At 42.1% G+C, this 24344-nt stretch overlaps 1 protein-coding gene across 3 annotated transcripts in view; it reads left to right on the forward strand.

The window, feature by feature from the left end:
• Positions 1–24344, forward strand: part of cnih3 (cornichon family AMPA receptor auxiliary protein 3) — a 116778-nt gene that overhangs the window by 33597 nt on the left and 58837 nt on the right. For all 3 annotated transcript variants that reach the window (XM_041975882.1, XM_041975883.1, XM_041975885.1), the window contains exon 3: positions 16213–16260. In XM_041975882.1, the coding sequence (XP_041831816.1) occupies positions 16213–16260 (48 nt within the window). The remainder of the gene's footprint in view (positions 1–16212; positions 16261–24344) is intronic.

Below are 24344 nucleotides of genomic sequence, written 5' to 3' on the forward strand. Positions count from 1 at the left end.
TAGGCCACTGGATCCTGGTGCCATGATGGTCTGCCATCTCGAAACTACAGATGCTGGCAAGGGACAAATAGGACCAATGCAGAATCCCTGCGAGCCAGCGTTCAGTGATTGACAGGCAGGAGAAGAAGATAAACGAGAAAGGCTTACCACCCTGGCAAGTTGGAAAATTTGTGAAAATGTTATTCACAAAAATCCAGGACCATGGATATGCAGCAGCAGTACAGGAACTTTTTCTCCATCACCAAGAAAGCAAACTTTATTGGCAATGGTGAAAATGGCTCTTGTGCTTTTTTTTGAAGAAAAAGAAAAGGACACTTAAAAGGCAGCGTGACCAGACGATAGAAAAAAAAGAGGATTAACGTCACGCCAGCATTCTCCTGGTGGAGGAACTCAAGAAGGAGAAAGATTTTGAAAGGGATGCTGAAGCTGCCAGTTTTCTCCTCGACAAGTAAGTCAACGGTACTGCCTAAAGCTAACTGTACGGTTCTGTCTGTGTGTTAAACCAAACACAGATTAAGCTAGCTACTTGCTGCTTTGCAGCTGAAGACAGCAGAGTCAACAAGTGACTGTTAACAGCTTTAAACAAACCTGAAGTTCAACATTCAGCTGGGTGAGCCCCAACCAACCTCACAACAACCCATATGTTAGGGGCCCTTTCACCAACTCAGCCCTGCCCAGATCATCAGTCATCTTCCTTTTTTTTTTTTTTTTTTTTTTTTTTTTTTAACTTGTCTTGTCCAGCATCGTTGCAAACAGAATGATTGTCTGGCTGCTGTCTGGTGCTGGGCAATTTTACTCTATCAAGCAGGGATTTATACTACATGTATAAAGTCCCTCTTGATGACATGAAAAACTTTATTAAATCAGACTCTTAATGCTGGACTCGACCGGAGGGGACAGAGAGAGAGAGAGATAGAAAAGAAAGTAGAGAGAAGAGGGAGGGGAGAGAGAGGGACAGAAAGGGTGTGGGGAGTGCGGGTGGGGACTTAAAACATTATACAGAAAACCATGTAATCCATACTACTTGCAACATATATAGCTAAGATCATCCTGGCCAGTAGGTCATTACACAACTAGTTGATAATAGTAACAATAATAATAATCACAATAATAGTAATAATAATAATAGTAGTAGTAATAATAATAAGAGTAAGAGTAATAATAATAATAAGAACAGAAATAATAAAAAAAAAAGAAAAAAAAATATAATAATAGATATAAGTGAAACTGCTGTATTCAAGAACACGTGCAGAGAAACCTGTGTGGATATGCTGGAGAACTCGGCCACATGGCGACGCAAAGACTGTGTGGAGACGTTCAGGAAGGAGTGACCATGCAGAGTGATCATGCAGATGCCACCTCACTTGAACAGAGGCCAGAGTCAGGCCAGCGGTCCCGAGACCCAGGCCACCAGCCCCCCCGTAGGCTACAGATCCCGACCGGTCCACAGAGACGACCACTCGCCCGCCCAGGAAGGCAGCAGCAGGAGACCCCAGCAGGAGCCGCCCCGCGGACACAGGGCACCGGCCCCGGCAGGCCGAGGCCAGCAGTCCCCGACCCCCCCGGGCACCGGCCGCCCGGGACAGACGGGGCAGAGGGCCCGGGCCCAGGAGCGCAGGGACACCCCCCACCCCCACAGGCCAAGGGCCAGCACGCCACCCAGGGGGACCCGGCCCGCCCAGACGGCCACTGCCAGAGGCCAGCCCCACACCCCAGCGCCCAGCCGCACACCCCGAGAACCAGTCCTGCCCCCCCCCCCAGACCAACACACACAAACACACACACTCTCCTTCCACTCCTCCATTCATCCTCCCACACATACACCATCCAACCCTTACATACTCTGTCCTCCCACACACACACACCATCCTTCCACCATCCATCCTTCCACACACACGCCATCCTTCCACCATCCATCCTCCCACACACTCACCATCCTTCCACCATACACTCTCCCACACCTACCCCATCCTCCCACACACACATCATCCCTCCACCACTCATCCTCCCACACATACACCATCCTCCACCTTCACACCTCCCACACACACACACACACACCATCCTTCCACTACCCATCCTCCCACACATACATCATTCTCCTACACATACACCGTCCTCCCTCTCCTACACCAAACATCCACCTTCACGTACCCCATCCTCCCACACACACACACACCACCCCTCCATCACCCACTCTCCCAAACATACACCACTCCCCCACACACACACCATCCTCCCTCCCATACACCATCCATCCTCCTGCACACACACCATTCTTCCACCATCCATCCTCCCACACACTCCCCCTCCCTGCACCATACATTCTCCCACACATACCCCATCCTCCCCCACATACATCATCCCTCCACCATTCATCCTCCCACACCCACACCACCCCCCCTCCCACACACCACACATCCACCTCCACACACCCCACCCTCCCACACACACACACCATCCCTCCACCACCCATCCCCCCACACACACACACCACTCTCCCCCCCCCCCCCCCCCCCCCACATACACACACACACACAAACAAACACCATCCCCCCACCACCATCCTCCCGCCACCCCACGCCGCGGGGGGACAGCCCCAACCAACCTCACAACAACCCATATGTTAGGGGCCCTTTCACCAACTCAGCCCTGCCCAGATCATCAGTCATCTTCCATTTGCTAGCAGATGATACCCATTAGCTGTCCTTCTCCTGCACAGGGAAGAGTGAACTAGCAATAACTGATTTGAATACCTTGACCTGATCACTCAACCGACACTAATTTGATGTTGATGTTTGGACAATGTAGAGGGAACTAAAGCCTGTTTTTCGCCAAAGGTATCAGGCTCAGGGAGTGGTTTTGTGGCAGTTTGGTTTAGTAAACCCTGATCTCTGATGCGTTTCCACAGCCATCAGTACCCATAGCTGATGGAGGCATATAAGTCAGTTACCGATAAGCTATGTAATAGTGTGATGTCATAGCAGCAAGATGCTTACCCTGATTTGTAATAAAGAATATTGGTGGACATCCAGCTGTTTGTCTTATTTCTTCTTGGCATGTGGCTTTAATATAAAAAAATATCCTAAGTATTTTTAAACATGGAAACTGTTCCTTCTTTGTTCTTAGTGCCGAGGTGCATGGGAAGTGACTATTCTTTGGACCAATCAACAGATTGTAGTGTGTCAATCTCCACCCTTTACAGTCAGAGCGGTAAGACTGGAACCCTGTTGAAAAAGTCCCAAAAAAGTAGGATGGGTCGGATTTTCTGGCAGCTTTCCCCATTGTTGCCCCTGGAAATAAAAGAAAAATGTCCATTGACCCAGATCTGCTGGTTGAAATAGTGTTTAATCTCGTCTTGCTGCTGTACCTACTGGTCGAGCAGCTGTATGCACAAGTTTATGTGTGTAAATAGTTACTCTGGTGATGTCAGTGTGTTTTATTTCTCATGTTTCTCAAACAATAATCTCTAATGCCACTGAATCAACACTCCAAGTAGATTTCGTCAAGTATTTGTTTTATTACAACTTCAAAATAGATATGCAGCAAATAACGAAAACGATAAACACTACAGAACACGTGATCCGTTTGCTCCACCCCAACATGTTGGGTATCTTATGAAACCAGAAAAAGTGACACTTTCAGATGATACCAAGCAGAGTCCTATCCTGGCCAACTACCTCACGTCAGTCTCAAAACACAAAGCCAACATTCACATTTCACAGCCAGGGCATCAGAAGCTGCCATGCAAGGCACTAACCATGACCAGGAGCAATCGGTTCAGGGACACCTCGACATGAGCTTGATAGGCCGAGGATCGAACCGGCAACCCTCAGGTTACAAGATGACCACTCTATCCACTGAGCCACGCTGCCCCATCCTACTTGTTCTGTGGGATCTCTAAGGCCAGTAAAAGACGGTCTATATTTCTTTTTACGGTGTTTATTGCCACTGGGTACCGTGGGCTACAGCGTCACACAGTTCACTGGAAGAAAACGTTCTACAATGTGGTTTCTTAGTCTTTGAACACTACTGGGGAGCAATGCTCCAGAAATGCACATAATAAAAGTCACTGTGCAACGTACTGTCATTACCTATTCATAGCAAAATCCTGTGAAAAGTTAGGCACAACTTTTTGTAGGATTAGCTATGAATATCCAGCAAGGGGGGTGTTGATGGTTTTATTCCTCATAGTCTTGAAAAATAAAGGCCATCATTCTCATATGCTCTTCCTAACAGAAACAAAAACATTTAAAATACTGCAACTCATCCAAATGATCTCTCGCTGTCTAATGCTTGCATCATGTCCCGCAGACTGCTTTTCTTTCTTTCTTTCTCTTGGACTTTCTATTTGTTGAAATCAGGCAACCTAATTAGCAGTTTGTCAACCAGCTCCCTCAGGGAGGAACCACACACTGGGCAGACACTTCACACACACACACACACACACACACACACTAACAGGTGCAGTCTCTTGTCCTTTTAGCTAATTCATCCCTGGTGCACATAATTTTACGGTAAAGTTTACACAGATGCTTGTTTCTGCATCCCCACGGGGAAACTCCATTAACACAAGACATTCCTTAGCTCCTTACACTAACTATAATCATCATAAAGTCTGTCTCTAATTTTATTCAAACCCAAAATATAAAAGTCCCCACCAAGATATAAAACCAGAAACACATGCACACATATTCAGATCTACAGAAGGAAGTCCTACTGTGGAGGAAATAATGAAGAGTAACACCATGGCTCATGGAGAGAAGCTGCCTTTACAGTTTCTAAAACACGGAGAGCTGCTTGGCTGGAAGAAACTTTGGTCTGTTTTTTGTTGTTTTCTTGAATGTTACAGTTTGAATGTATGCCTTACGCACACGACTCCCTCTCCTGAACTGCTAAGAAATTGTTGCTTTACCTTTAACTGAATCACCAAAGCATGCCCTCCTCTGCCATTTTTTAAATAATTTTCTTTTCAGTTCTGTTTCGTTTAATAGAGTTTCAAACTGTAAAGTAGTTTAAGCTCTATTAGTTTACTGGTCTTCAAAGCCTCTATTTGACTAAACCCCAGATATTTACATTTTTCATCCACAATTTTCTCCTTTGGTTTTTAAATATTATTCAGCTGATACACACACAAAGTCCCTTCCAAATATATCTGCTCCTCCTCTCATGCTTAGTGTTGCAGGTTCAGATCTCCTGCGCTCCAGCTTGGTTTCTTTCCCTCTCACTCAGACACATTCTCTGCTCTCAGAACTTCTGCTCTTGGATGTGTTTTCCTCTCTCTTGTGTTGCTGATTAAGCTGTCTGTCAAATGTCCTCCAGCCAAAAGAGTACTAGATAAATACTGATCCAGCAAATTGTCACAATGTTGTGAGAAAATAGTGACTCTACAACAACTTAAGTGATGTTTCTCACTTGATTTATGGTCTAATTTCACCAATATCCTGAGAGCAACATGATTTGTTCCATTACTTACAAGCATGTCTGAATGAAGATGTGAGATTGATGGAAAAGTGACCACTCTGCAACAGACTGAATGATATCACTTGAATGTTTAGATGAAGCCATTAACGTCATGTACAGTATGTCACATCTAAAAAGGTGTTAACACAAGTCCTAAAGGCATTTGAGTCAGACTGATGAAACTCATGACTGGCAATCACTGCTGTAAGCTTCACCTCTAACCTCTTACTTTTTTCCGTTTACTACGTATACACACTAAACCTCCTCATTGGCTTCTTGCTTTATTGCAGCGCCGTGCACAGGACTGTTATCTTAATGATGCTCCTGCCTACACCAGCTGCCTTCCTGACCATTACCGCCCTCTCCTGCAGCTTGTATGTTCTTTTCCTGCACACTCTCACTGGATACCATTACCGCCTGCTCTGTGATGTGGGTCCCAAGGGACTTGACCTCAATCCCGATGAAGCTCTCTAGTGTAAATCATCCAACAAACAAGCAGCTATTTAAAGCAACAAAGTTCAGCAGCAATAAAAAGGCACAGAACTATTAATATTTACTTCAGAAAGTCTACTGACCCTAGCATACCACTTGTATGATGCAAAAGTTAGTAAGCAGTCCAGGTTTTTTGATTTTTTAAACTGCAGGTAAGTGGTAGTAATCAACACCAAACATCAACGTAGAAAATCCTTTCTGAAAGCAGCTATTGATCCAGTCAATAATAAGCCAGCACCTGTGCTCTGGCTGCCCTGGATGGCTGGTGCCTGGCAACTTTTATCTTGTTCTCAGAGGCCTTAGAATGTTTGGGTTAAAATAAATTCATACATTTTTACATTGACTCAATCTAAAATAATCTCTGATGCTCTTTCTTTTTCTTTGCTCCTGAATTTTTGACACATTCACCACTTTCTGGTGCAAGCTAACACTAACTATTTCAACAGAGTGAGTGGAAGTGGAGACAGCCGAACACACGAGCAAGAAACCAAAGAGGAGAGACAATCATATTGATTAAATGGGTTATAAAGTGTGACTTACAGCAGCAAAGTTGGAGGTAGAGCACAACAAAAGTGGTGTAGGGACATTGGTGGGGACATGTTTCTACTCAACGCTATGCCCATGCTTTTGTTGTCAGCAAGAAGCAAATCTGTAAAAGTGAAACACTTTCACTTATGCTGATATTGTCATGAGTGAACATATTGTTCAACAAACCACAGAAAAACAGCTAGGTTTTCATTGTGGTGATTTCACACACTCCCACGGAGACACACAAACACAGATGTCCAATGATGGAAACACATTTCAGGTTTTCACTGCACTGCTAAGTTGAACGTGTTTCTGCTAATGTCATCTGTTCCTTTGTTGAACATTTTCACAGATTCAGAGAACTTGTTTTTTTCATACATGCATTTTAGTTTTAGGAAAAAGGATAATGATAAATGATCAAATGATAAAATCCTTAGATTCTGAAATCTGAACAGAGAAAAATCATTTTATTTTTCATTTAACTGTTTTGTTAATGTGAATTTTAACAGCTTTCCTCATGAATGTGATGTTTCTCAGCATTTCACCAAGGATACAATCAAGTTGATGAGCGTGTATGTTGCCTCTTCACACACTGTAAAGAGACCCCCTCCACCCCTGCCTTATCCCTTATCTCTCTCATTGCTTCTCGCTTGTCTCTCCAGCTTATATTCAAGTTCCACATGGGAAATTGATTTCATAGCACTAACCATTACGAACACCCTTCGCTACTTCATCTTTAGAGTTTCATTGTCTGAGAGATTTCAAGCAAATTTGCTCCTAAATTGGTTTGCGTTGACAGATGATCAGGGTACACATGGGCTAACAAGGCTTAGCCCTCCCTAGATTTTTCAATAACGTTGACAAAATAATTCATTTGCTGCTCATTTCAGCTAAATCTGTGCAGCCCACAGCTGGCGGATTTGGTTGTATGACGGACGATTTGACATGAGAGGACAATTTGTGTCAATGTGTGTGTGGAGCAAAACTTGTGGCATTGGCGGAAATCAGCGTGAACGAGGTGGATTATTTGCTTTCAAATCTGTTTTCTTTAGTGTCCCTAAAGCAGTGATCCTCAACCCTGGTCCTCAAGGCACACTATCCTGCAGGTCTTAGATGTCTCCCTGCTACAACACACCTGATTCAAATTCATGGCTCATTGGCAGACTTGTGCAGAGCTTGTATGAGATCCATTTCATTTGAATCAGGTGTGCTGCAACAGGGAGATATCTAAGTCATGCAGGATACTGTTCCTTGAGGACCAGGGAATCACTGCCCTAAAGGAAAGGTAAAGAAACTTCAAAGCATATTCAAATTACACAGAAATGACAAGCACCAAATCGCTGCTTTTGTGTAACTTGGTTTCAGAAAAAAGACTGGGTAACTACTAGCCTAGCTAAAAAGTTAAATTTCTGTTTCCCATGCTTATTTTTTGGAGGAGACACAGTTTGGACCCAGCAAGGATCTGAAACATTTATCTGACAGAATAAGAAAACGTGAATACAGCACAAGTCATATTGGAAACGGCGTAAAGCTGTCAATGCTGGGTAAAGTGAACATCGCCTGTCAACTTGATGAGGGCCACCGCATCGCTGTACAGAGTAGGGATGGGCCGATACCAATACTAGCATCGGAAATACTCACCAGTCCTATCAAAAGTAAGGGGATCGGTATCGGCGAGTATTTCTGCCTAAACACCATCCATTACCATGGAAACAGAATCCTAATTCTTTGTTTCCTGCCCAACACGACCACACACAGACAGGAAGTTACGCAGTCTTGCCTGACCGTTGTTTTGAGTTGGTAGGCGGGGAAGCAGCTGCACCTGAGTCACTGTTGTGCTAACATTTAGCATTAATGGTATGTTAGTAATTTGGCATCATTGCTCATTAGAAAATGCTGCTAGCAAAACAGCGACATGCCTGATATGCGGGGCTGAAGTTTCCAGAGGCGACATGAATGCTGCCACATTTACCACCAGCGACTTTATAAAGCATTTTGGTTGAAATCACGTGAAAGAACACGAGTTTGTTGCCTTGCACAATGAACTGCAGCAATAACAAACGTTGGCAAATGCTTTTAAAAAGCATGAGGAATTTGCAGAAGAAAGCCAGGAAGCCACCAATAACAGACGTCTTAGGATTTATTGTCCTGGATTAACAGCCCCTGTTCTTTGTGGAAAACGTTCCCCGTACGTCCAATTTCAGGATAGTTTTTAATAGAAATTCTTTGATCCGAGTTTATTTACCAGTTCTGTGGTCATCATGGAATTCATGTGTTAATAAAACATGAATTATATAAATAAATATTAAGGCTGTCAAAAATAACTCCTTAACAGCAGTAACTAATTTCTGTAATTAATTGTGTTAATTTTTTAACCGGAATTAACGCTCCCTCATCCCCCACACTTTTTCTGGTGAGAGGGTTCAACACTCACACGCTTTCATTTAAAGAAAAGAAAAAAATGTTTCCTGCAGTTCTGTACTAATATTTTATTATATTATACTAATAATAACCCTTTGTCAAGTAAAACGGACATTCATTATTGCAGATTGTGGACTGTAATAAATTTTGCAGGACATACGAGCTCAGATTACATAGGTCTAATGAATCTTCCACTTCGCTCAATTGAGGTGTGCTTTTGGATCATGTCCATCAGTTCTCCTTCTTAGATGGACAGTTAGCTGATCACATGTCAAACACAGAGGTTAAAAGTATACATCAACGACCAGCCAGAATGATTTGCTCGACTGCATGCTGTCTTTTTATGAATAGAATTTGGCCAATGAAATATCGAAAGCAGCATTTGTGGCTGTTTGAGCTGATGAGACAAAAGATGTGGCATGTGTCAGCGTGATTGTTCTCAGGTACATCACTGACTGTTTTGCTGCGGAGAAATTTCTTTGCTTTTCTCTATTAGTAGACAAAAATGCAGAGGGACATGCAACAGTTCTGAAAGATAAACTCCATTAAATGGAAAGTAGAATGATCACACAGGCTTATGATGGAGCTGCAGCATCAGACTAACAGGCCAGATTAGAAGAGACGTTTCCTTTGCGCAATGTTATGCCCATCAGCCAAACCTAATAATGCAACAGGCAAAGACAAAATGGAAAACTGTTCTGTGGTCTGATGGATGAAACTGTGAAATTCTTCCTGGAAAGCATGGACGGCGTGTCCTGCAGACTAAAGAGGAGAGGGAGCATCCAGCTTGTTATCAGTGGACAGGTGAAAAGCTGCATCTCTGATGGAATGGGGCTGCATTAGTACCTATGGCGTGGGCAGCTTCCACATCTGTGAAGCTCCATCAATGCTGAAAAGTACATGGAGGTTTTAGAGCAACATCTGCTCCCATCCAGACAACGTCTCTTTCAGGGAAGGCCTTGCAGATTTCAGCAAGACGATGCTGAACCACATCCTGCATCCATCACAGCAGCATGGCTTCACAGGAGAAGAGTCCGGCTGCTGAACTGGCCTGCGTGCAGTCCAGACCTTTCACCAGTACACAACATCTGGAGCTTCATGGAAGCAGAAATCCAGCAACCAAGGTCCAGGACTGTAGAGCAGCTAGAATCCTGCATCAGACCAGAATGGGACAACATTCCTCTCCTAAAACTCCAGGAACTGGTCTCCTCACTTCCCAGATGTTTACAGACATGTTAGAAGAAGAGATGCTACACCATGCTGAACATCACCCTGGAACTACTTTTTACACCATGCTGAACATCACCCTGGAACTACTTTTTACACCATGCTGAACATCACCCTGGAACTACTTTTTACACCGTACCGAGCATCACCCTGGAACTACTTTTTACACCGTGCTGAACATCACCCTGGAACTACTTTTTACACCATGCTGAACATCACCCTGGAACTACTTTTTACACCATGCTGAACATCACCCTGGAACTACTTTTTACACCGTACCGAGCATCACCCTGGAACTACTTTTTACACCGTGCTGAACATCACCCTGGAACTACTTTTTACACCGTGCCGAGCATCACCCTGGAACTACTTTTTACACCGTGCGGAACATCACCCTGGAACTACTTTTTACACCGTGCCGAACATCACCCAGGAACTACTTTTTACACCGTGCCGAACATCACCCTGGAACTACTTTTTACAACATGTTGAACATCATCCTGGAACTACTTTTTACACCGTGCGGAACATCACCCTGGAACTACTTTTTACACCGTGCGGAACATCACCCTGGAACTACTTTTTACAACGTGCGGAACATCACCCTGGAACTACTTTTTACACCGTGCCAAACATCACCCTGGAACTACTTTTTACACCGTGCCGAACATCACCCTGGAACTACTGTTTACACCGTGCCGAACATCACCCTGGAACTACTTTTTACAACATGTTGAACATCACCCTGGAACTACTGTTTACACCGTGCCGAACATCACCCTGGAACTACTTTTTACAACATGTTGAACATCACCCTGGAACTACTTTTTACACCGTACCGAGCATCACCCAGGAACTACTTTTTACACCGTGCGGAACATCACCCTGGAACTACTTTTTACACCGTGCGGAACATCACCCTGGAACTACTTTTTACACCGTGCTGCTCAGATTAAAAATGAGCTCATTTTCCATGAAGTGGTAAAATGTCTCAGTTACAACATCTGAATCTGGGAATAAAAAATGGGTTGATGAGATTGATAAATTATCTTTTTTGTTTACATTTTACACAAAGTTTTTACCTTAAATTGATTCTTAAGCTGTTCCTTCTCCTGATCCCATGCAGCTCTTTTATAAAGATCAGAAATAGAAGCCATGATTTAGATTAGTTTTGATTTGTGAACAACGCTGCAGAGACTATATTGTATTGCTGCTGTGGTGGAGAGGAGGCAGGGTGACACAGATGAGACCTGGAACTAGGACCAGGCATGTGACTGGTGGAAGCAAGGACTAAAGAAAGGATTATATGTTCAATTCAGAACAGAGCTATTTACCTACGACCCAAATTCAGTTCCTAGTTAATGCTGAGAACACATAACATTAAGTCTAAAATCCTCCACATAAACATAGAGGAGGAAAGAACAGAGACTTCGTATTGTATACTTTTACAGTCTCAGTCTCCTGCTGTTGTTGCAGCACTGTTGCCTCAGACTTGTTTGTAGGAACCTCTTGTTTTGTTGCTTAGAGCACAAGCATGAATTAATCATTGTCCACGAGAAAACTTTGTACCAGTATGTACTTTTGAAAAACATTAATCAAATATTTATGTTTACATCCTCATCAATAAATATTTTAGAAAATTATAACCAGCTGTGTTTGAAGAACATATCTACATTTGCCCTAAAAACACTAATGAGCCTAAACTTTTTTTAAGTTTATTTTGGCCACTTACAAGTTGGGTAAATAACATATTATCTCATTTTACTTAGACAAGAACTGAAACCTGGGATGCGTGTAGGGCGACTTCTACACTCCAGGTTTGCTGAGGTACCAGAAGGTTCCAGCCGTAACGCTGAGACTTACAGGAGCTGCAAAGAATAGAGAACCACCAGGATTTCAGTTCAGTCTGTTCTGAGACAGTTTTTGTTTTGTTTGTTTGTTTGATTTTTTTTTAAGTTTTTGTAATAACTAAGAAGTAAAATAACTTCCACTGGCATCAAGATGAAAGTCTTTTAAACTGAAGAGTAAAGGCCTGAGGGCTGAAAGAAAATCATATTTTATTGTTATTGCTTGTCATAAATGACTGAGTGCCAGTTTTCTACTGACAGAAAACTACTGACTTTCTCACTGCCAACACATACACATACACACACATAAACTTGTTTTTCTTATAACCTTTACCAATACGAGGTTTCTTCTGCTGCCAGTGGTTCATTTGTTCATGCAGGGATTGATGGACTGCAATTATGTTTAAAGAATATTCAACATTTAGTGATTGTGAGAACATTTTTATGTGAAAAATCTGGTTTGTGATGACATGTGGATGCATTATTCACATGTCATTGATAACTTGCATGTTTGTGCAGAAACTGTTAAAGCTGGACTGTCTGACAAAATTCCTTGCTTCTAAATTATGCAAGAAGTGATTTGCAGTAAGGCTGTGGACTCCAACTGAGCAAAAGAAATATGATCAACATATAAATGTTTAATGACAGACAAGCCCCTTTCAGACCAACATTCAAAAACACTAACCGTCACCCCAGGTTAAAATCAAGGATGGGAATGTAAAGGCGATTGAAGGAAAATCACAGACAGATTGAGTTACTTTAATTTTAGTAATGGTGCTTTCAGCTTGAATTTGTAGCCTGATAATAAAAATATTAGTCTGTAGTTTGTTCTGTTTGAACAACAGCACCAGTCAAACGTTTGGACACATTTTCCCAGTAGATTCAATGGGAAATTGTGTCCAAATGTTTGACTGGTACAGAATGGTTCAGTCTGGTTTGGGTGTGAATGCACAACCAAAATGCAGGTTCACTTCAATTGAACTAAATGCAGGAAGTGGACTACAACGCTAGGCATTGTGGGTAAACATAACTAAAACATCATGGGCAAATAAAATGATGGCTGGGAGAAATGGTCTGTGGTCAGACATGGAGTAAAAATGAGGTAAAGGTTCTAATAGAAATATGTTTGAATTAATATTGAACCGAATCTCTGTCCTACCAAATCTAATAGACAGGTGTGAAAATCATCTTAGCTTAACTCGCACAATACTGATCCTTGTCCACGATGACTTAGGTGTTTTCCAGTTTTCCATTGCAGAGCAAAGCTAACAACAGTCACGGCCAATTTCCACTGAGTCTGTGTACTTTGTACAGGCTGCGCTGTGGTTTTGTTCTGACCTCCGCAGCACATCAACTCACACCGGGAGCATGTCAGACCCAGAGCGTCTACACAGCGGTCCACATAGCTGGATCCACGAGATTACGAAATCACAGGAGAATTGGAGAATATTGTGATTCTCCACTTCCAGGACAAACGTCTCATCATCCGTGATGTAAAAAGAATAAACACAGACCCCCTGACCGATTAACGTTAATATACTTCAGCGAGCTCAAATCTGCCTGGGAGCTTTTATTTTGAAATTTTACACTTCTCCCGTGTCTGACTTCCTGTCTGGCCTTATCTGAACTGCTGAGCTTGATGTGCTCTGGAAGCGCGCTCTGTTAAAATACTCAATGCGTATGTTTTGTGGAGAGGTGCTTCTGGGATGCTTCTGACACACCGACTGTGAAACAAACCACTGACTAAAACAGCAAACACAAAACGCGGCACACACACACCCGGTGAAAACTGGCTCACAGCTGAGGCTACTCCACATGTTTCTGTGACTGCCCCCAAGTGGCAACAACTCACAGAAATGTGTCTGCAAAGCACAGATACAGAAGCAGTTGCAGATACATGTTGATACCCTAAGCAAGATCTTGAATGACAGGGTTAATCAAGTCAGAAAACCTAAAAATTTCAATTCAGTTCAGCTGTATTTGTGTAGCACCAATTCACAGCAAAGTTATCTCAAGGCACATTACAGAATAATCAGTTCAAAACAATTCATTATGATCCAATTAAAACAAATCTGCATTAGTCCAAATAAATGTGTTCATACAAACCCAGGTAAGGAAAACCAATGGACTGGATCAAACATTGACCTTGAATCAATCCTCCATCCTAAGCATGCACGGGGCAGTTAGCAACAGTGGAAAGGAAAAAGAAAAGACCTCCCTTTTAACAGGAAGGAAAAACTTCCAACAAAATCCAGTTCAAGGATGGTGGCCTTCTGCTGCGATTGGTTGGACGTGGAGAGGGCAGGACAGGGGGATCAACAAGTACCACAACTTTTAGCCAGGGATACCTGCTGAGAGAACATCCTAAAAATGTCCTGAATAATCTGTAGGACTTTCCTCTAGTTACCAAATGCTTGCAGAGTCTTGTTAAAACAAGTAATGCAGGACAGTGTTAAACATACCCACCTAATAGTGTTGCTGCAATCAAAAAAAAAATGGATATAAGTTAAAAGAACCAAACAAACAAAACATGTGGGATGTTGTCTTAGCATTATAAATAAAATGACATCACAGCATTTTCAAACATACACTACTGTCCTGGTATTTGAGACAGTTCGTCTAGCAAACATCAACAAATGTTATCAAGCGTTTCTTGTTTTTCCCGAGGATGTGGAGATGCTGGGCTTAGTTTCTTAAATAAACCCCTTTAGACCCACTTTAATGGCCCAAATGCAGCCCACATCTACAGTTTCGGTTTGGCACATATTTGGCCATGACTGACGGTGTTGGCGGTATGTGAGTGAGTCTGCCGAAACCCAGTCACGTCATTCCCTGATGTGGCACATCAGAAGTGCCAAAAGTAGCCTGGATTTGACCCAAATGTGTCTTGCAGTAAATAGCTGGTATATCCATGTCTGACTTTTTAAAATCAAAATATGTCCAGACAGCAGATGTGCATCCTTTTTTCTGTCATTTTGTTCAACTTCAATATCTGCTGAAGCTTGACTTTCTGAACTTTCTCCGTCCAACATCTCCAACACCACAGCTCCTCTGCTGCATGTTTAGTGGCGCTGCAGAGAAAAAGGTCCCTCCTCAGTTTCCCGCTGCACAAAAAGAGACAAATTCCTATCATAATAAAAACAAAAACATGTCTTTCCACATGAACCGGTAACACTATGTCTTCTATTCCCAATCAAATCTTGTCATAATCATAGTTTACATAATCTAACTATGCATTTAGTTTTTTGTCCACATTGTCTAATTCATTCAACTTTTCTATAACAGTGTTCCCAATTTAATTTTAATAATTTTATTTCTTACCCTTTTAGACCCTCAGCTCACTTTGAGCCTGCAGTATGTAATGTTGTGCATAGGCTTATGATTTCCTCTTTTTTTTAATAGTCTCTTATGTGTCCTACTAAGCCTTTGTTGTTTGCAGCACAGTTGGAGCCAAACATTCTGTGCATAGACATTAACACAATGATGTTCAGATCAATATATGATTTATAAGCAGACAGAGTTTCACATGGCCCCATGAGGAAAACGTAGCTCCACCAGTGGAGTTTAGGTTGCGTCATCTATAGGAATTATTTAAAATTTTATGATGTTAAAAGCTCTTGTGAATAGTGCTTGTTAGTGTGAGCAATGTGGCAAATGCTGATTTAAGCATTTTACATCTTAACATAAAAAACCAAAGAACATTCAAATATTTAAATGCTGTAACTTCTATAAACACAGCAGCTGGCGCTACTGCAGCTAAATGCTTCTCAGTGTGCTCATAAACCTAAAACTGGAAAAACAGTGGCAACTAGATGCTCTTTCTAAATATCTGCAATGCCTTTGTTTTATGTAAAGCACTTTGAATTGTCCTGTACCTGAAATGTGCTATACAAATAAACTGCCTTGCCTTGCCTTTCATCCACATTCCCAACTCCAATTCAACACAGAGATTTGGCAAACAAATCTAACAATGCTGATGGTTTGTTACACACTGAACATTGACAGAGGCATTTGCTGCAGACATGCTGACTGTCGGCTTGGTGTGGAAGGTCCGTGCACAGTATTTGACTGCTTCTGTGGTATATTTTCCAAGCATGTTTGCAGCAGATTTGTTTTTCACCCATATGTAGACTCATAAAAGGTTCATCAGCATATTGCTGCATAAACAACTACACAATCAAATATTCTGTGAAGGCAATAAAGTTTTAAAGTTCACTGTTTGTTCTTCTTACAGAGGGAGAGACTGCGAAACATTGAGCGGATCTGCAATCTGCTGAGGAAGGTAAGCAGCGAGGGACATATTTCATGTTGTGCTTCAGCAGAAAGCCTGATGAAAGCTCCAGTGATAAATTACATATATGCATATTAAATATATTAATATTTATATATAAAAAAAGAATTACATAAATGCAGAATAGCATGAGTTTCAGGGCTCATGCATGTGTTACACATAAAACCCAAATGGCATACATTAATATCCTCTAGCAGCAGTTAGTGAGTGTTTGCAGAGCGGTATATGCCTGCAGGTTGAGCTTGCACAGCTCAGTTTTTGAACCAAGTCTTGACTAGCTCAGTGATTCCTCTTTTGTCATCTTGCCACATGTTGGGCTGACATCAAAGCGGAGACAGACACTCTGCAGAGCCCTGTTGTTTGTTTCTGTGTGGGTTTGCCTCAGGACTCAGTATGAGGATGTGGAAAATGCCTCCTCCCAGCCTCAGTGTGACATCTGTTCCTCCCTCCACCTATCTGAAATTCACACATCTTGTGTGAATCTGTGCATTCACGTGTGTTTGTGTGTATGTCTTCACTATACAGAATGTTCATTGGTTGAACAGCTGATGTTGGTTATCAGTGTTGTCAACTGGAACCCTCAAGCCCTCCACTGGTCCTTTAGGAGTGCATTTTCTCTACGCTGCATTTGTAGAGACAACCATACTCACATGCACACCATAATGTACACTGTCCTTGTAGCTATGACCTACTGAGAGTATTGGAGGTGGCTAATACAGCTTTAATGCTGATACAGTAGACACCTCCTACAACTGATATCATAGAAGAAAAATAATAAATACCATGTTTAAAAAAGCTACTTATAATATAAAAAGAAAGAAAATGAGTGCATCATAAATTACATTTTTTGTTTTATTTTATTTTAGATTATTAGGTTGAATAATTCTATTTAATCTTAATTTTAATTTAATGTTTTTCATTAAAATTAAAATTTAAAATAAATATATTTAATGTACTTATTTTGATTTATTTAGATTTTATTTCATTTTATTTTATTTTTTATTCTTTTACATTGCCTTAGTTTCAGAAGTACTTCCTCGTCAAGAACTCCCCACTGTTTTGTGTTTTTCAGCTCAGTGGGCTGCACTAAGTGCTGTAGTGTTACAGTTAAACCCCAGACTGTGCCTGTTTGCCACATTTTATACCTCTGTGGTTTTGTAGCGCCTTTGTTGCTATGACAGCTTAGTTGAGTTTAGTTTAAATTTTAACATTGGCTGTTTAATCTTTAATTTTACAATTAGAATAAATCCCTGAATTATCAAAACTCTGGTGAAGTCTGTTGCTGTTCAAGGATTGTTCAATAAAGACTTCATGGTGCCGTTACATAGAAAAGTCTTTACTTACATATTACAAACAGTGTTTAATTGCAAATCAAGCATAGTGATTTTTTTTTTTCCATTTTTCAAAATACCTGGGCTTATTAAGTCCTGACCTCACTCAGCCATTCCCTCTCCTTACTGGTTTCACAGATAATTTCTTTTTAATTCTCTTTGTTTATTTGACTGTTTCCAGCCGCTAAGGCCTGACGCTTCCTTCCAAATTTGGGACCAAAATGATTGACAATGTGATCCCTAAAGTGATCCCTCCTCTAAACAAAATGGTGTTAGTCTTTTAGACAACTCTGAACATCCATCCATCCATTTTCTCTACCTTCTTAATCCAGTTCAGTGTCATTGCAGGGGAGGAGCCTGTCCAAGCTGCCATTGGCTAGAAGTGGGTTAAGATGATAATATACTTGACGGACCCACCGGTGGGTCCAACAGGTGTAAACACAAGTTCATGTGTGTAAAAAAGTTACTTTAGTGATGTAAGGATATTTTATTTATAATGTGTCTCAAAGAAGAATACCTAATGCCACTAAATGAACTCTCCAAGTGCATTTAGTTAACAAAGAATTTGTTTAATAACAACTTTAAAATACGTATGCCACAAACAACAGCGCCACCATTACGAGTAACACCCGAAACAAAATGCAATCCGTTCACTCCACCCCAACATATTGGGTATCAATGAAACTAGAAAAGCTGCACTTTCATATGGTACCAAGCATAAAAAGATATTCACCAAGCACCTCACGTCAGTCTCAAAACAAACACAAAGCTAACCTTCGCATGTCACAGCAGCCTTATCAGATAGCATGTTTATCACCACATACAGCACCTAATCCCAAAGCTATTCTCACAAACAGCGACATATTTTATTTCCTTACCTTTTTGTGGTCATTTTCAGTCTATCCACATTGTTCTTCAACCAAAACTCACAGCGTAGTAATCCATAATCGTGAAACTGTGTCATGCGCTAACATGCCATATGCTCCCATTCACAGCCATTTTGTTGTCTTGTTGTGGGTCTTGGGAGTGTAAATAAAGTTTGGTCAAATTCTACATCTCACGAGCTTTCCAACGATATCTTACACTTGAGCGACACTTTATCTGTCAGGTATAAATGGTTGCGTGTAAACAATGGAGCATCATTGCCAATTTGCTGCAGTTACGCACATGGGCGCACCGGAAAGAGCGAATATCGAACAGCGTTCATTTCTTTGCTGCATTTTGACTTTTTATCCATTTAGAACAAAGGACAAAAGCCATAAACATGTCAAAGAAATGACAAAAAACCAAATACATGGTGTTAGAAGCTCTGGAGGAAATACAGACACAGCATAATTTGGCGCAGTTTGGGTATCCAAGTGACCAAATGGAAAGTCCGCCTGGTACTATCCACACTAAAACCTGCATAAAAGATATGAGCTTTGTTCTATTCTCATGAAACTTTGTACAGTTGTAGTCAAGGAGTTTCTGAATGCATGCAGTGGTATCTTTATGCACAGAATGATTTCTATCATGATGTTTTCATCTGTGTAAAATAAAAAACAATTAGGCGAGGATCATTTTTTTTATTTTTACCTATGGTTTATCACAATTTGCACAGGCATATGAACATTCACAATGTTTGTGACACTGGCTTTGTATGCCATAGGGTCTTACCTATCCATTGAGACCAAGGTTATGTATGTATATATATATATATATATATATATATATATATATATATATATATATATATATATATATATATATATATATATATATATATATATATATATATATATATATATATATATATATATATATATATATATATATATATATATATATATATATATATAAAAAAAAATTGTCCCCTCGCCCTCCATGGGCGGTCTCTCATCCATCCAAGCTCAGGTCCTCTACCAGAGGCCTGGGAGCTTGAGATTTCTGCGCAGTATCTTGGCTGTTCCTAGGACTGCACTCTTCTGGACCGAGATGTCTGAGGTTTGTCCTGGGATCTGCTGTAGCCACTCTTTCAGTTTGGGGGTTACGGCCCCGAGTGCTCCGATGACCACGGGCACCACTGTTGCCTTCACTTTCCAGGCCTTCGCAAGTTCTTCTTTCAGGCCTTGGTATTTCTACAGTTTCTCGTGTTCCTTTTTCCTGATGTTGCAATCGCTTGGTATTGCGATGTCAACCACAACGGCTTTCCTCTGCTGTTTGTCCATCACCACAATGTCCGGCTGGTTTGCCATTACCATTTTGTCGGTCTGGATCTGGAAGTCCCACAGGATCTTAGCTCGGTTATTCTCTACCACCTTCGGAGGTGTTTCCCGCTTTGACCTCAGGGCTTCCAGTCTGTACTCCACACAGATGTTCCTGTACACTATACCAAACACTTGGTTATGACGCTCCTTGTAAGCTTTCCCAGCCAGCATCTTACACCCTGCAATTATGTGATGGATTGTCTCAGGGGCCTCTTTGCACAGTCTACACCTGGGGTCTTGTCTTGTATGGTAGGTCTGGGCCTCTATTGCTCTGGTACTCAAGGCCTGCTCCTGTGCAGCTATGATCAGTGCCTCTGTGCTGTCTTTCAGTCCAGCCCTTTCTTGGTAGGATTTCTCGATATCAGCCACTTTAGATATCTGTTGGTGGTACATCCCATGGAGGGACTTTTCCTCCCATGATGGTTCCTCCATCACCACATGATCTGTTTTCCACTGCTTGAGACATTCACCGAGCACTTCGTCCGTTGAGGCCATCTTCCTGATGTATTCAAGGATGTTGGATGTTTCATCCTGGATAGTGTTCTGACACTCACTAGTCCTCTGCCTCCTCCTTAGTGTATAGTCTCAGGGTGCTGGATTTGGGGTGGAAACCCTCCATGCATGGTCAGGAGCTTTCATGTTTTCACATCTGTGGTCTAAATCTCCTTCTTTGGCCAGCCTATTATTTCCGCAGGGTATCTGATGACTGGCAGGGCATAGCTGTTAATTGCCCTGACCTTGTTCTTGCCATTGAGCTGGCTCTATAGGACTTGTCTTACTCGTTGGAGGTATTTGGCTGTGGCTGCTTTTCTTGTGGCCTGTTCGAGGTTGCCATTTGCTTGTGGGATTCCAAGGTACTTGTAGCTGTTCTCAGTGTCTGCTATTCTACCGTCTAGGAGTGTGATCCCTTTTGTTTGGATTACCTTACCTCTCTTTGTCACCATCCGCCCACACTTCTCAAGTCTGAATGACATTGTGATGTCATTGCTGTAAATCCTGGTTGTGTGGATCAGTCAATGTCTCACTCTCTCTTGGCATACAGCTTGATGTAGAGGAGGTGACTGATGGTGGACCCATTCTTGAGTTGGTATCCATAGCCAGTCTTGGTGATTATTTGGCTGAGGGGGTTCAGACCTATGCAGAACAGCACAGGGGACAGGGCATCTCCTTGGTATATGCCACATTTGATAGAAACTTGTGCAATTTGCTTGCAGTTGGCCTCAAAGGTGGTCTTCCACTGCCACATTGAGTTTGCAATGACGGCTCGTAGAGTCCTGTTGATGTTATACATCTCCAAGCATTCCATGATCCATGCGTATGGCATTGAGTCAATGTTACGTTGGACCAGACAGGTGACGGTTTCTGGACCCACAGTGCAGACACTGAATAGCCAGGGGGCAGAGGATGATTAAGTAAAAGGATTTTAATGCAGACGTGAAATGAGCAGGAATCCGTGTTCCAAATCCAAGGACCAGAGTGGTAAACTGCAGACTGGACGGCTGGGCGAGCAGGCAGAGTCAGACGTGAGGTTGGTTGGAGCCAGAGACAAGGAAGTTGATAGGAACGGGGGAAAGCAGTCCAGGAGGCTGGCAGGAAGACGGGACAGGCAGGATCCAAGACACCAGGAGTCTAGACACAGGAATGAAGTTATTAAACACGAAACTGGTTTCAACAGAGAAACTAGAAAGGCCACGACATACCAGATGGGTAACTGGAGGATCTGGCGAGGAGTGGAGAAAAGCCCGGTGTTTAAATACTGTGGTGGTGATGAGAGGATGAGGTTCTGGTGTGATGATCTGCCCAGGTGAGATGATTGCTGCTGCTGCTGAACTCTCCAGGTAGGAAACAAACATGACGCACAAGACAGACAGAGGGAGCCAGATGCACACACTAGGATAATCTGGGAACACATATACACAGGGGAGACAGACAGGGACCCTAACAGTCATAGGCTTTCTTGTAATCAATCCAGGCAGTGCACAGATTGGTATTCCTGGTTCTGCAATCCAGAGCGATTGTTCTATCTACCAGCAGCTGGTGTTTTGCTCCTCTGGTATTTTTACCAATGCCCTTCTGTGCTGTGCTCATGTATTGATCCATGTGCCCACTTATCTTAGCCACTATGATGCCTGACACGAGCTTCCATGTGGTGGGGAGACAGGTTATTGGCCGATAGTTGGATGGAACTGTTCCCTTCAGGGGATCCTTGTGGATCAGGATTGTCCGGCCTTCAGTTACCCATTCAGGGTAGGTCCTATCTTTTAGCAGCTGGGTCATTTGTGCTGCCAGGCGCTCATGGAGTGCAGTTAGCTTCTTCAGCCAGTAGGTGTGAATCATGTCAGGCCCTGGTGCCGTCCAGTTTTTCATACCTGAGAGTCTTTGTTGAATGTCTGCCACTGTGATGATTACTGGTTCTTGTTCAGGGAGGTTGTTGTGGTCTGCTCTTAGATCCATCAGCCACTGTGCACTGCTGTTGTCCAACCTCCTCTTCCATGGTTAATATGTATCTTTATGGTTGCTCTCTGGTTGATAGCCAAGCACCTCAAGGATCAGCTCATTGGTTTCATGGGATGGTCATTGTAGGAATCGTACTCAAGGCTGCATTCTCATCTTCCAGGTGACTTTCCTATGGTGCTTCATTCAGCCTCTGTAATTGGCGTCGGGGTTGCCTGATTTTCATTTTTGCCATCTTATCTCTTAGGTCAGTCACTGCCTCGCTCATATATATATATATATATATATATATATATATATATATATATATATATATATATATATATATATATTTATATTACTACTGAAAAGAAAGGGGCAAAAATGTATACCTTATTACACCAAATGAGTCATCCTTAATTCTAACGCGTCCTGTTTCACACACATGATTAAGTTCACATAATTTGCAAGGTGTATGCGCTCTATTGTGACCAATATTTTTACTGTTGCATACAGCCCCTTTCAGCGTGGATGCCCAACCTAATGATGCAGGAGGATCTGCTGCATTGTGGGGGCGTTTTTCCATCCCTTTTTCCACTGCTCATCTAAGCCATTCAGCTTCCTCCAACTGGCACAGTCACAGCACAGTGGCTCTGACTGATTTGGTTAAAAGCTTTGGCTATGTTTCTTCATGTTGGCACACCTATCTGAGAGTTTTGACTGCAGACATACATGCAAGGCATGTGCCATCTTTTTTGTTAGTGGAGTGTGTTGTGTTCTGAGAGGTTTTGGATGGCTGGACTCCCATGCAGATGACAATAGCTTGTGAGGATATACTATGTTTTTTTTTTTTTTGTTTGTTTTTTACTCTCCTTTCTGCATGTGTGTATGTGTTCATTAGCTGTGCAGCCTTGTGGCTTGAGGCAACAGAGCTACTTCGTTGTCACAGCAACCGAGCAAACCTGAGCATCCTCATTAGCTCTTTTCCCTTCTTTATTTTTGGGTCTGTCTTGGCCCTCTTCCTTGCTTTTCTGTTTTTAAACTCCATGCCTCTTTTTTTATTACATCGCTTCTTCCCCTCCATGCCTCTCAACATGTTCTAAATAATTCCCTTTCTGTCTTAAAAGCTCAACTTTGACTGTTTTGTCTGGTCGGGAGATGATTATCAAATCTTTTAGAATAATATACCTACCCATATATAGAGCAGTCCTAATAAATTGTCACAGAAAGGAGCTTTAAGGATTAAGAATGTGAAAATGCTCGATGTGACAGCATGGTCATTTTTTGTTTTCAATGGTTGCCTTAATCCTATGTTCTAAACTGCAAATGGAAGCGGTTTCCTGAAGTGGCTCTGTGCTTACAGAATCATATAAGGTTTTACATTATTAGGCTTGATGGTGTCTGAGTAGTGTACAAAGCCTTCTTCCTTTTACCATTGCATTATCACAAGGATTTATTTTTACTTCACTACTGTACATAAGATAATCCACATCGGAAAGGATGTTCTCCATCTTGTTTTGATCCCAGTTATGTCTTTTCTGCACAAAAGATGTGCAAAAGATGCAATGTGGAATAGTTGCCAGAAAAAACCATGTGAGCATTCACATTTAGTTTAAACCCACTAATTAAACTGACATACATGTTTCTTGGATAGTTGGAGGAACCTGACATGAAAACCATGACAGAAAACCACAGTGGTATAGAGAGAACATGCAAACTCTGCACATAGTGCTTTCAGTCAGACACTGTCCTGGTTCTGCCTCCAGATCCATGGAGTCACAGAACCTCAATGCTTCCTGGTGAACCGGCCTGCCTTCACACCAGTTTAACCAGAACCAAAATGGCCAGACTTTACTCTGTCACAGTAAACATAAACATCATAGAGATTTGGTTTCTCAAAAATAAACCATATATTCAGATGATGAGTGAAATTTGTAGAATGTTGTCAATATGAGCTTACATAAATCACCTACCAACATTTAAATAGGTTTCCAGGCAACATAACAGCACAGCAACCTTCAGGTTTTACTCTAAATCTGTGGAAGACCCGCCAAGGGAGGCAGCA

This window comes from Melanotaenia boesemani, chromosome 22 (genome assembly GCF_017639745.1).
Source record: "Melanotaenia boesemani isolate fMelBoe1 chromosome 22, fMelBoe1.pri, whole genome shotgun sequence".
In the NCBI taxonomy this organism is placed as follows: Eukaryota; Metazoa; Chordata; class Actinopteri; order Atheriniformes; family Melanotaeniidae; genus Melanotaenia; species Melanotaenia boesemani.